This window comes from Cricetulus griseus (genome assembly GCF_003668045.3).
Source record: "Cricetulus griseus strain 17A/GY chromosome 1 unlocalized genomic scaffold, alternate assembly CriGri-PICRH-1.0 chr1_0, whole genome shotgun sequence".
NCBI classification, from domain to species: Eukaryota; Metazoa; Chordata; class Mammalia; order Rodentia; family Cricetidae; genus Cricetulus; species Cricetulus griseus.
In genome coordinates this window covers 113,202,639-113,216,271 of record NW_023276806.1, presented here as the reverse complement: position 1 = coordinate 113,216,271, position 13,633 = coordinate 113,202,639, and the positions used below count along the sequence as shown (strand labels likewise).

Genomic DNA, 13,633 nt, shown 5'->3' with positions numbered 1-13,633 from the left:
TCTCCCTCTCTGTTCTTCCCCCAACTTGACCTTCTCCTTCCCTCATGTTCTCCTCCCCACTTCTCTTCCTTCCTCCCTCTCTCACCCTCCCCCCTCTCTCCCATCCTCCCAGTTTACTCAGGAGATCTTGTCTTTTTCCCTTTCCTAGGCAGATCCATGTGTTTCTCTTAGGGTCCTCTTTGCTACTTAGCTTCTCTGGGGTCAAACATTACTTTTTCTGCTAGTAAAAAACACACACTATTGCCTTAGCTGATAAGGAAATAAACCTCTTTACCCTTCCTCCACAGGAAACTCTCTCTCTCTCTCTCTCTCTCTCTCTCTCTCTCTCTCTCTCTTTCTCTCTCGATACTCCACCCCACACCCAGCCAGGACACCTCACCCTACCCCATCCCCATCCCTTCATTAAGAAATTTGGTTTGCAGCACTGCATATTTAGTACCCCAAGACCAACTAGGATTTTAGTTTTCCCATATCACTGTCAAATGCCTGGTTTCCAAAGGATATCATTTCTAAACACATACAGGATTCAGAGGGAAAGGAATGTTTATTTGTCATTCATCTTTTTGATACAACTATCATAATTTTGCAGGTCTGATAGAGCAGTAAGCTTGATTGGCAGCATTTCCAGGAGTTCACAATTTCACGGCTAAGGTTCCGATCCAGGTAATATGGTTATTAACTTAATAAAAATGAAGCTTTAAAAAAAGGTTATAAAGAGCAATCTGATCTCTTTATAGACAGTATTGATAACTCAGACATTAGACTTAGAGACAAATGAAGATCAGCACTAATGTCAACAGGGAGATCAGAAGGGGTGTGCCACTACTGTCATCTGTGACTCATTTGGTCATTAGCATACTAGTGAGAGTAAGGCAACACTTTTGGATGTTAGCATACTAGTGAGAGTAAGGCATCCTCAGGCAGAATACAAGCACGGCTGCATGTGCTGAAGGAAGCTGATGGAGGCGGCAGGCCCAGAGCACTCCAGGCAGCCAGCCTCAGTCATCTTCTCCTCCGCAGAGCAGCAGCAGGGTTTTCTTATAGTCTCCAGATGTGTCACCCTGGAACCCAAACACAGTTATTGTGATGACTCACAAAAGCCACAGGAAATAAAAGATCAAGAACTATCTGGGCATGAATTGCGTTCCTATGATTTTTCTCCCAACTGGGTAACTTCTCTGCATGAATCTTACAACAGGAATGCTACACAGGGAAGTTCCTACCAACTTTGCTTAGTTTAACTTTCTAATTTTACCCCTCAAGGGCTGTTCTCTTAATGGCAGTGGAGTGTGTCCTTCCATCTAGAAACAGAGAGGGCAAGGAAACTTTTCCAAGTATGTTAAAATCATCAAGCTGTCTAAACAGACTCCCAGTCTCTCTCGGGCTAATAAAGGTGGAGCCCCACCTGAGTGCTGTGGCTTTGCCTCTGACACAAGCACAGAAGATGCTTTTATCAAGCTTGCCTCATATACCAGTGTGTGTGAAATACTGGTGTCTTAAGTGTGCCAACTCCCTAGCACCCTTCAGCCCAAGCACACAGACCACACACTCTAAACCCAAAGTTTTGCTCAACTGAAACCCTGCTCTACACATGGTCCATGGTAACTTGCCCCACAAGAGTGTTAAAAGATCTGTGGCCAAACTTCAAAGTCACAGTATGCTTCCCTTTTACAGTGAAGCAGTGTTGCCTTGGCCCCTTGCTGCAGATATGAGCTGACACCAGAGAAAAAGTGTTGAAAGAGAGGCATTTAAAAAGATAGTTGGTAGTGATGAACACTGAAGAACACGTCTAAGCATAGGCAAAGCCTTGGGTCTGTTAGGCCTTGGCCATGCCTGTAACCCATCTCTCCCTTTCTCTCCCTCAGAACCCCTGGCTGTAATCCAATAGCACAGGAGCTGGAGAATCCTGTCATCCATTTCCTGCATGCTGTTCACTGTCTGATTCTGGGCTTCTAATGTAAGACAAAGTTCTACCTTGATCATAGAATACAGAGAGGTAGCGAAGTTCTTCCTAAACTCCTTCCTGATGTTATACAGATCAATCTCGCTCCTCGACACCACGACTCTGATGAGGGTATGATCATCGGTCCCAGCACCCTTTAAAGAAGAAAGAACACAAGTGTTAAAAGTCTTCACATACAACATCAAACGGCCCTGGTTTGAGTCACTTCAGTCTAGCAGTTTATTAGAAACAGGCTACACATCTGAAGATGTAAAATGCCTAGGTTGTTGTCTAAAATGGAATCAGACAGAGAAGGGTGCATTCATTAGACAGAAGGTTCATGGTGTCCACTCACCTTCATGGCATAGTAGAGGGTCTCTGCAAGGTAGGCAGGTATGCTCCGAATAGACTTCACTAGGAAAACACATAATACAACTGTCAAATGCTATTCTAACACAAGAATGACATAGTCACAATGCAAACACTGTCTCATGTTCCCAGCTTTGTTTCTTAGTATAAAAGTGAGATGTGCTACAGAGGGGCTCATCTGCAAGCTGCTAGGGTTCCCTCACCAACTACTTTCTTAGACACTAACCTGGTTCTCTCCTAAGGTCTATGCAGGCACAGAAAGACACTGGACCAGAGGCTTGGTCTTCTCTGTGCCCCTTTGTTCTCTGCAGTCTTTGTTGGCACCTGGGTAGTTATCATGCCACAGCCTTCATCACTGATACATTATATAAGTAGCTTGGAAGTTTCTGTTCTAAGATATTCAATCAAATGATACAAGAACACTCTATAATCTCTGGAAGCACTTGGACTGACTTTCCATGTTCTCTCCTAATCCTCCAAACTAAAACTCACAATTCAAGTAAGAGCCTGCATGTACCCATTGCAGTCCAGACACTGGGCCAGGCTGACAGAGAAGTGTCCCTCCTCCTCCCACCATACACAGCTGACACAGTTAAGGCTGTGTAGACCACAGTCCACTCAGCAAAGGACACCTAGCATATAAAAACTCTGTAGTATAAAAAATGACAATCCTGGGCTGGAGAGATGGCTCAGTGGTTAAGAGCACTGCCTGCTCTTCCAAAGGTCCTGAGTTCAATTCCCAGCAACCACATGGTGGCTCACAACCATCTGTAATGTTTGGTGCCAAACACTGTACATATAATAAATAAATAAATATTTTTAAAAAATGACAATCCTTCAACTTCGAGGTTTCTTAATTCTTCCTTGTCAAACATTAAGAAAAACATCTTTTCATGCAGACTGGAAAACTATCAGCTGGCTAGGAAAAAAATCCCTGTCTTTGACGTGACAGGAGCTGGGATGGTAGTTGTTTTCAGGTTAAATAATTTGGAGTTTTAATAAAATGCTCAGAATAACTGTAACTTTCATGTGTCTTCACCATGAGAGAGCCAAGTTTCCAGCTCAATGGTCATGGGCTCAGATAAAAGGCAACTTTTAAAACTTGGCTCTTGCATAACTTTTGTTCATTCTTCAGAAAACAGAAAGCTCGATGAGCTCCATGTCTAATGCTCAGAACAGATAGGTAGACAGGAAGACAGACAGACAGACAGAAAGACAGGCCACCTTCAGACCATGTGAAACCAGGACCTGGGCCCTCAGGATTTGGGGAGTGGATAAAAACCCACAGTCGACTGCAAACTCACTTCCCCAGTTATTCTGAGCCCTTAACGAAAACCCCAAATTAATTAACCCGAAAACAACCACCATCCCATCTCCTGTCACATCAAAGATAGACATTTTTTTCTAGCCAGATTTCTCAGTTCACATGAAAAGCTGTAAGGACAGTATTCAAAAGAATCTTAAAACCCCACAGGTATCAAAGGCAAGCCACTCTTGGAAGCCTCTGTGACAATGTCCACAGCATCAGAGGGCCATAGTACTATTTTTCATCTATTTTTTTCCAATACAGGATTCTCTGTGTAACATCCCTGGCTGGTCTGGAACTCAATTTGTAGACCAGGCTGTCATCGAACTCACAGAGATCCTCTGCCTCTGCCTCCCGAATGCTGGGATTAAAGATGTGAACTACCACACCTGCTGTACTATTTTTAATGTGACTTTAAGATGAGTCCTACTAATGCTCTTAGTGCTTCCACATAACTGGACAAATAACCAGATAACCATGTATTCACAGCATCAACCCAGACTTCCCAAAGGAAAACCCAGGAGTTTGGTTCATTCAATGCCTTGTCATTCCCTTAATTTCCATAAAGAAACATTATTTTCAGATTTGGCCTCAACTGGATGAAATCAATTCACATCACAATATATATTACACACACTGTGAATTCACTTACCCACAGCCAGGAGCAACTGCTCCAAGTTCCCTGAAGTCTCTCGGTCTATGGTCTCCTCAATCTGAAATCCCGATATCGTCATGTACTTGTCAAACACTAGAAAAATAAAAAAAGAACATGCCATCATACTCAATGAAGACAACCCTCCTTCCTTGCTGTCAGGGCCTCCATGACATTAATTGGGAATTTTTAATTGAATTTAGTTGGTTTTGTTGTGACAGGACTTTGCAATGTTGCACAGGCTGACCTCGACATTTAGCCTCCAGTCCCTGCTTTCCACAGGCTCACCTGAGATATAGCCAATCTTTATGATGTCATGCCATTGCGTCCTTTTAGCTATTGTCTTGAGTTAAAGATAGATTCCATTAGCCAAGAGGAATGTCCAAATGAGGACAAGATGTGACAGCGGCTTGCCTGAAGATCTGGCTTAGCATGGAGATTATTAGGCATAAGCCATCAGGCTTCTAAACATTATTTCATAAATGCTGATTTCCTGGCCTCTTGCTGATTGTAAGAGACCAACTGATAAGTCTGCTGTGAGATTCTGAAAAGCTTCTCCTTCCTTCTAAAAAGTGATCAGCAAATACAACTGATTGAACTTTTTCTCCTCTTCCTGCTGTGAAAATGAGGCTTGGAGCTACAGAGCCATCTTGTGATGATGAGGTAATGAGCATAAGAAGGGACACTCTAGCACAGAGGACAATGCCACAGGAAACCAGAAAACAGATACAAGTCCTACCAAATCGACCATGCCGTATACCACAGAAATAAAGCCCAACTGTTAAAGCCGAGATGAGGGCTTTTGTCACTTCCCACCGAACTAATTCTAGACTGACAATGGCGTGTGAACTGAACAAATCCATATGAAGTCTTAGGGACCAATGTGCAAGGAAGTTCTTAGAGTGAGACGCTCCTTGGTGTCTGGAGTCTGATGTCCCTCATCGCCTCTGAAGGTGAAGGGGCATCTAGCCTTGTAAAATCTCAAGACCTTTGAGATTCCTCCAGATCAAACCGTGAGAACTGGTTTTGCTCTGGGCAGGTATCTGCTCAGACTTGTCACGACTTCCCAGATTTGCCAAAGCATTGGTCTCAAACATTTTTTTTTCCCCGTACCTCTTCTCAGATGAGACACGCTGCGTGTTCCAAAGATGGTGATAAACTTCTCTTCATCTGTCCCCCACTTCAGCTCTCCAGCCTGGAACAAGGCCTGCAACAAACCACCCTGCAAGAGTCAGTCACTCTTCCGGCTTCCCAGTGCTCTGCCCCTTCCTGAAAAGTGAATCTACCTGCCTGTGCACCAAGTTAATGGGTCACATGCAAAGCACAGAGATGACACAGGAGCTCATGTTTCCAAGTGTTGACAGGACTATCCCATCTTCCAGGAGATGCCATGGTTTGGGAAAGCTCCTGCCATCTCACTGTTGAACACTCAATGTTAAGCTGTGTGGGTTTTGCTTGGCTCGTCCTATAGCTGCTGTCATGTCTACAGTACATGACAAAAAGTAAACTCCATGATTCCTGTTTACATCTGTGACTTAACCAAAGTTAGTTACAGAACACCGTAGTACACAGCCACACAGATCATGGTAAAATGCTCACACGCTGCAGGATAGCACAGCGGTTGGCATCTATAGGGCACTTAATAAGTAGTCCTGAAAGCATTTGAGTGCCCATATTCACTTTTGACATGAAAAATATAAATGCTCACAGAGTTCGTGCACAAACTTACAAAACTTATACATGAACATTATGAAAGCTGAGGTCACCTGGGATGTGCCAGTCTTTACGATGTCATACAGTTGCATCTTTTCAGTTACTGTTTTAACAAACAGATCCTTGTTAGGCCAAAAGGAGTTTAATTTGCCTGGATTAATTTGCCTGTGTGCCTTCTGCCACAAGGACACTCCAAATAAAGATAAGACATGACAGTGGCTTGCCTGTGGATATATGATTCCTGATCTTGGAAGGTACAAGCATGTGGAATATAATGGCCTAGGAGCTATTCTTTATTTTACCAACAGGATATTAAAAGATAAGATCCCTCCCTATACCTTTGTACTCAATAAACCCAATTCCCTTTTCCCTCTAAGAGTTCAATGCTCTGTCCAGAGCAAGCACTGGGCAAGAAAATCATAAACATCAGTTTTAACACTCTTAAAATATTAAGTCAGTTTAACACATTGAAAAACATGAGCCAGGGGTGGTGGTGCATGCCTTTAGTCCCAGCACTCAGGAGGCAGAGGCAGGCAGATCTCTGCGAGTTTGAGACCAGCCTGCTCCATAAGAGTGAGTTCCAGGACAGGTTCCAAAGCTACATAGAGAAATCCTGTCTGGAAAAAAAAATAAAAGAATAAATAAATGAAATTTAAAAAAAAATGTGAAATTGGAGGCTGGAGAGATGGCTCATTGGTTAAGAGCACTGGCAATTCTTCCAGAGAAGCCAGTTCAATTCCCAGCACTCACACAGCAGCTCATAACTGTCTGTAACTCCAGTTCCAGGGACTCTGACACCCTCACACAGACATATAAGCAAAACCCCAATGTACATTTTTAAAAAACTCTTAAAAACATTTTTAAAAGGTGAAATTGATTAATACTATATATATATATATATATATATATATATATATATATATAGTAAAGTATTGTCTACACGTTCAGTTCCCAAGTAAATGACTCAACTGTGGCTTATCAGATTCCTGAGATAACAGCCTGGCTCAGTGCCAAGTATCAGTAGAGAAAAACTCAGAGGTTTGTACAAAAGCCCTTTCACTGTCTCAGCTTACTCTCCACCAATAATCACTGATCCCTCCTAGTTAAGAAAATCTCTCTGCCTTTGCTACAATCGACAAAGGGTGTGCGCCTTCCAAGACCCAAGAGAAGCAGTCTGCTCAAGGCTGGATTACTGATGTGAACAGTCAAGCGGGCATGGCCAGTAAGGCTTACTCTCTGCTGCTCCAGGTCATGGCAAAGTGGGGAAAGCCTGGGTTCCATCAGGGGATTTTAAAGTACCCCCATAAGGCAGTATTCCCAGTATACAAAATCTCACTTCCAGTATTCTAAATGGTGACATCTGCTGCATGACAGGTAGGTGACATGGCCAAGGCCTGGGTAATCAACACAGTCCCCAGATAAGGACATCAGTGCCTGGGGGAGCATGAGAACCATGGCCCCACCCAGACGTGTAGGACTAGAGCTGAAGCCCAAGATCAGCAGGTGACCCATAGGCTCATGAACACAAGGGACCATTCTGTGCAACCAATGGTGAGAAGAAAAACAATCAATGAGAAAGTTCAAGGGGACTGCTTTCCCTAGGCCTCATACAACACAGTGCTGACTACAGCAACTATGCTGGGAAGTCTGCCAGCCAGGCCCTAGTGTAGGCCTCACCGATATCATCTGAGACTACAGTTGGCTTCCCTCCCTGTAACCAGTGAAAAGCTTCCAGAACTCCTAGTCCTGAGAGTAGGAATGTGAAAACTACTCTGTCTCTCACGAAAGCCCAAAGGAATCAATGCCTGGAAAGCAATGTGGTCATCTGAAACTAAGCAAAGCCCCTAGCTTGAGAGGTCTGTTCCTGCTCTTTCTCTACAAGAAGGTGGAGGAAAGTTGGACCTGAGCTTTTAACCTATATTCATAAATGCTTCACATGATATGAGAAATTAGAACAGAGAGCTAACACTGAATATGAGGCTTGTTTGGTGGAAGAGAGAAGGTGTTGGAGTCACTAGTCAGGGGATTGGAGCTCCATTGTTACTCGAAGGGCCTGGGCTTGTTCCCTTGATCACAGTTGAAAGCCCCCCTGAACCTGGGTGCAGCACCTACTCACACATCAGTTTCTGACTGAATGCCAGCACTATTGTAGGAGCTGGAGCGGGAACTGAACTGACATGGTGCCCTAGAAAGGCAGGCTGAGGCAGGAAGACAGGGACAGGAAGCCTCAGGTGCTACAGTTTTGCCTGAGGGCCACCGGACTCATGACTTGCAGGTCAGGAAAGGTCACACAGGAAGCATCTAAAATGGGACTGACCTTTGAAGAGATGGGGTAGGAACAAGAGGAGAAGAAAAGAGAACTCAAGATGGGGTAGAAAGCTGAAGACATGGATTACAAGGTTTAGGAAAAACATTCAGGGGCCTGGACTTTATCCTGAGGACAATGCCACACTAAGTTTGAAGGGCTTAGATAGGAAGGTGGTGAAGCTGATATTTACAAGGCAGAATGGGCATGAGTGAATACTGTACAGTGAGTGAGTCCTCAGTAAGTGTTTCCTTTTTCTCCAGTAAGGCTGGGACCACAATAACTGAAGCTGTTAAGAAATCAAGCACTTCAAAATATAACGTTCTCCTCTTTAGCAAAGTCAGATGACATATTGATCACAACTGCATAGAGTGGTCGACCAGATCTCCCTTCTTCCATGGCACCTTAACTGAATCAGAGACAGCACTATAATGGGTGATGCTAGGAACACAAGTACTCTAGGACCAATTCCCAGGTTTCACATCTCATGTTTCACATTTCCTAACGCTTCTTCCTTACGTGTAACTATTTTATAAAACACACTGAGACTGCACTGGGATTCAGAAGTCCCTGAAGCACAATTTTTCATTTAGGAGCTGATAAAGAGTAGCTGTCAAAAGAACAAAAGAACAATCTCTCTGCTTAGAGCACTGTCAATGGAAACAGAGAATTTTATAATGCTGAAATAAACTAACATGTCACTCCTTTTGTAATGAAATGCCATTTAAACCATAAACACTTTATGCATTCTTCCTTACTTTATCCTACTAATAAAACCTATTCAATCATGGCAATGGAATGGTAACACAGGGATTTTTTAATTAATAAAATTCTCCATTTTGTGAATAATAATAAAGAACATGTCTAGGTGTAACTTTCGATACAATTTGCTTTTATTTCAGCTTTGGATACAATTATTTTGTTGGCCAGATCAGAGTAAGAAAAATGTACCTATATGTTTTACAGGGAGATGCTAAATACATTTTTAAGGTTATTGAAATTCACATGATTTTTCATTATTATGAATTCTTTTTCTTTCTAAGTCATCACAAAGTTTTCATATAATAGATCTTACTCACCTGAGCATCCAGTTCAACTTGAGCATCATCAATTGCAGTATCAGGGTCTCTATTTGCCTGTAAGAAATGACATCACACACTGGACCATAGAGCATCTTCATTCTGATGGAAAGAGGCACCTAATGCCTATGCACAAAGCACATTCTCTCCCCGGAAAACTATGCTTGTGCTAAGATCTTATCACCCCTACAGCATGCTGCACTACCACATAGCAGCGTCCAGACCAGCACAACCCCGCTGATTCTAAATTGTATGAATGAACAGGCTGCATTCAACTGCCTGAAACAAATGAATGAGTTGGTTATTTATAGTCTGAATCAGATATTCTGAGGCACAACCAAGCACAGGCAGCATGTAGTCATCACAGTAGGAATCTGTACATACCAGGAATTATTGAAATATTTTAAGTGGCTTTAACTTAATACAGGCAGGTCATTCCAACCCAACACTTTAATCAGCTATGTTAAGTCTCTACCAGTACCTGAAGGAGGACTACCAACATCCTCTGGTAGTACCCCGAGGTATCCCCCACCACGTCATCTTCCAGGCTGGAACCATATTCTGCAAAACAATGATTTCACACTTGTTCATAGCATCCTTCAACTAGAAAACCCCTGCCCCATTAACCAAATGAACAAGACATAAAGGAAAACATGTATATTTGATTAACAAAATCTTCTGTATGCCATCAAGGAGTGCTCTAAACACGGATAGCAAATTCAATAAGTGAGTGGCCGGATGAAAATGGGCTACATTAATATCCCCCAAAAGCATTCACTCAAGCCTAAATTGTAACAGTCACTTAGAAATGCTCTCCCCAAATGTAGTTAGTAATGTGCCAAAACAGAATGACAGTGGAAAGCTTCAAGAGTATGGTAGTTGTAGGTAGAAGCTTTTATATTTGCCAGATGTTTCCATTATCTGAATTCCTGTCTCTGCACGTTTGTATCTCCTCTAATAAGATATTTTTCCTTTGCAGCACTTAGTCTACCTCTGACAGAGAGCAATGACATTTTAAAGTATGAACCCTCCTACCTCGGGTTCCAACTCCTCAATTCAAGGTCATAGGAAGGGGAGAACTGAGACCTCCTGAGTCACAGACCCTTTCACTAACTCTCAAACTGCTATTTTAAAATGGTCTTACCATAAGGCATTAAAATACTTAATCACTGTTTAAAAGCAGAATATTTTAAAAGCCTGACACTTGTATTTTATGTATATTAGAACCAGGTACCCAAATACAAAGCCTATAAGCATCTGATTCCTCCTCTACGCCAAGAAAACTATGTTTGTGCTAAGATCAAATCTACAAGTTATCAATTCCTCCCTCCGCTCCAACACCAGTAACTAGTTATCAATTCCTCCCTCTGCTCCAACACCAGTAACTAGTTATCAATTCCTCCCTCTGCTCCAACACCAGTAACTAGTTATCAATTCCTCCTTCTACTCCAACACTGGTAACTAGTTATCAAATCCCCCAAACATTTGTTCCTTTGATTTGGACTCTTCATGCCCCCACCTCCCAGCAACCTCGATGATGCCATAATTACTACACAACTTCCTCATTGCCTCCCTACAGAACTATCTATCCAATACACATCTAGACTCAAATCTCTTTCTGTCCTTCAACATTCCATCAGCCATTATACCACTGACTCAAGGTCACGTTCATCATTCAGACATGCAAATTCCTACACTGCCTACCTACCCAGTGCGGTTTATCTCCATAACAAACACACAGGTGCCCTTCCCTAGAGTCAGGCTCCATTAGATTTCCCTGTCTATGCTCCTCAGTGCAGGGTCCATGCCACTGACGATCAAAGTCACCTTTGGTACTGAAGACCCATCTAATCCTTCCCTCCCCACTTTGCTTAGTTACAAGAATAAATAGAACATGTATGTATTTAAGGTATACATCATGCTTGATACACACTGTGAAATAAATGGTTGCCACAAACTAACTGGCACCACTATGTAGTGTTCTTTGAATGGTGAAACACTTAAGCTCTAGTTTCTTAGAAAAGTTCAAGTGTACAATATAGTGCTATGAATGGTCTCCACGCTACGGCTTGTCCACCCTACCATACTGTGTGATAACACCGTCTTCTCCTATCCAGCCTTGGCAAACACCATGTTACCCTCTACTCTAACAGCTTTATCTGTTTTATCACTTGCTTGGATTCTACCCAAGTAAGGTCACGCAGTCTTTGTCTTTCTGCACCCAGCTCACTTCACTTAAGTCATGTAATGCCTTCCATGTTGACCTGTGCTATTGCAAATGTCAGAAGTTACACGTTTAAGGCTAAATAATGGAGCACTGTGTGTGCATGCATGTACGCCCAACTCGTTTCTTCCACATATTTTTCAATGGTCTCTTAGTATGTCACCTACTCTTGAAACTCAACTATCCAGTTTGTGTTATAAAGGCTCACCTAAGACCCAAAGCTATAGTGCCCTCTCCCTCCTGTGTGCATCCTGAGTTATGCTTCTCATGTAAGACTTTCTAAATTTCACCACCCTTTAACTACTGACTATAACCTCATTGACAAGAGCTGTGCTATGCATGCCTTCTGTGTCCTTCAGGGCAGCAATGGACACATAGCCATGCCCAGTAACATGCTGAACAGGATGCAGCATGCTCATTTACAGCAACACAGATGTTCAGGCCTCAGTATCAGCACTTCTAGATGGAGATCACACCAAATAAACTGTCATGTGTCACCTCTGCCATGGTGATAGCAACCATTTCTACTACAAAGAGAAGCTGGTAAGAGGGACTTGAGTAATAATCTAGTTACCCTAAATTTCACACTGTTCTGACCTGGTGGGTTAAAACATAACATCTAAATTCTATAAGCTATTCCTGCAGGAGAGCTGCCATCACTGGCTAACATTCCTGGCTGAGTCCAAAGACAGAAAAACCATACAAGATCACAACTCTCTTCCTTCACTTTCATTTTATGGGCTTGAATACTTTCAAAGCATTGAAATATGAACTAGACTAAAATAAAGACTTTGTTTTCACAAAAAAAAAAAAATAGGTCACACTAAAAATAACAGCCAAAACAACAGGACACTTTAGCCAAGCAGTCCCGGCAACTGAACAGCATACTTTTAGCAATGTTTTCTCCACTCCAGTCTGGAAAAGGGTTTCAGTCTTTCTTCCCATTCCTCAAAATGTCTTCTATATAGCTCTTAACATCTAGCATAAAACTGAATTTGTTTGAAGAAACCTAACATATTAGAAAAAGCCAGTCTATTCCTACAGTGTCTGCAAGACCTTTGCAAAACTAAACTGTCTCTCCCTTACATGTGCTTCAAGTTTATTCCTTTATTATTTTGTTTGTTGTCTGTTTTTCATTGAAGAAGAATAGCCTGACTTATTTACAGTTCATTCACTCATCATGTACTGCCTGATGCCCCTATCTACACAGGACTACATCCATGTGAGAAAAAGGGAAGGCAATGAACTCCAACTGCTTACCTTCTTCATAAACTTGTTTTATGACCCTTAGTTCTTCAGGTGTCCTTGAAGCAATAATTTCTGTCAGTACTTTTTCATTGGTCCCAGCTCCCTGTTGGAAGATTTATTTTTAATGGCGAAAACATGTCAATAAGATTTAAAAAGAGAGAGAGAGAGAGAAAGCTATTTCCCTGGATGTTATCCAAATTACATAATTAGAAAAATATCCAACAAAACATGGATTTCTTTGTATATGTGTTCTATTATTACAGACTTAAGATTCCACACTAATTTTCTTTCTAGGGGCAATGTAATTCTATTTTACTTTTTATTTTTCCCAGTAAAAAATAAAGTTTACTTTTCTATGTCCATCAAATATATCATTACAGCTGAGATCTTTAATTCTGTCCTCCTAAAAGTCCAACCATTAAACATTGGTGCCCAGAGTGGCACTAGGGGCTGCTAACCAAACCCTTAAGAGGCTTTTAGGTCACTGGGGGATGTCTTTAAAGGGGATGATGGGACCACAGTTGCCCCTTCTCTTGGTGCTAGTTATTTATGGACATGAGCCAAAATAAAGCCTTACTGCTTAAACAGACCATCTCAGGTAGCAGAACAGAAAGGTGGCTGACAATGGGGATCACGTGCTGACACTCACTTTCTGTTTCTGAAAAATAATTTTAGCTGGTTTCCCTCTGTACTTATAAAAGTCATGCCTACCCTGCTGTGTCAGAACATATAAGCAGCAATATGGTCAAACTTAGGTTTGTCTGTTTAAGATAGCATAGTTTCTATTTCTGCTTC

General features: G+C 42.1%; 1 protein-coding gene across 1 annotated transcript in view; it reads right to left on the bottom strand.

Moving 5' to 3' along the window:
* Positions 1–525: 525 nt before the first annotated feature.
* Positions 526–13,633, bottom strand: part of Anxa5 (annexin A5) — a 28,319-nt gene continuing 15,211 nt past the window's right edge. The window contains exons 6-13 of the mRNA XM_027391983.2: positions 12,851–12,941; positions 9,848–9,927; positions 9,367–9,423; positions 5,383–5,476; positions 4,270–4,365; positions 2,298–2,356; positions 1,975–2,097; positions 526–1,061 (exon numbers count right to left, since the gene is read on the bottom strand). Coding sequence (XP_027247784.1) covers positions 999–1,061; positions 1,975–2,097; positions 2,298–2,356; positions 4,270–4,365; positions 5,383–5,476; positions 9,367–9,423; positions 9,848–9,927; positions 12,851–12,941 — 663 coding nt within the window. The 3' untranslated portion in view covers positions 526–998. The remainder of the gene's footprint in view (positions 1,062–1,974; positions 2,098–2,297; positions 2,357–4,269; positions 4,366–5,382; positions 5,477–9,366; positions 9,424–9,847; positions 9,928–12,850; positions 12,942–13,633) is intronic.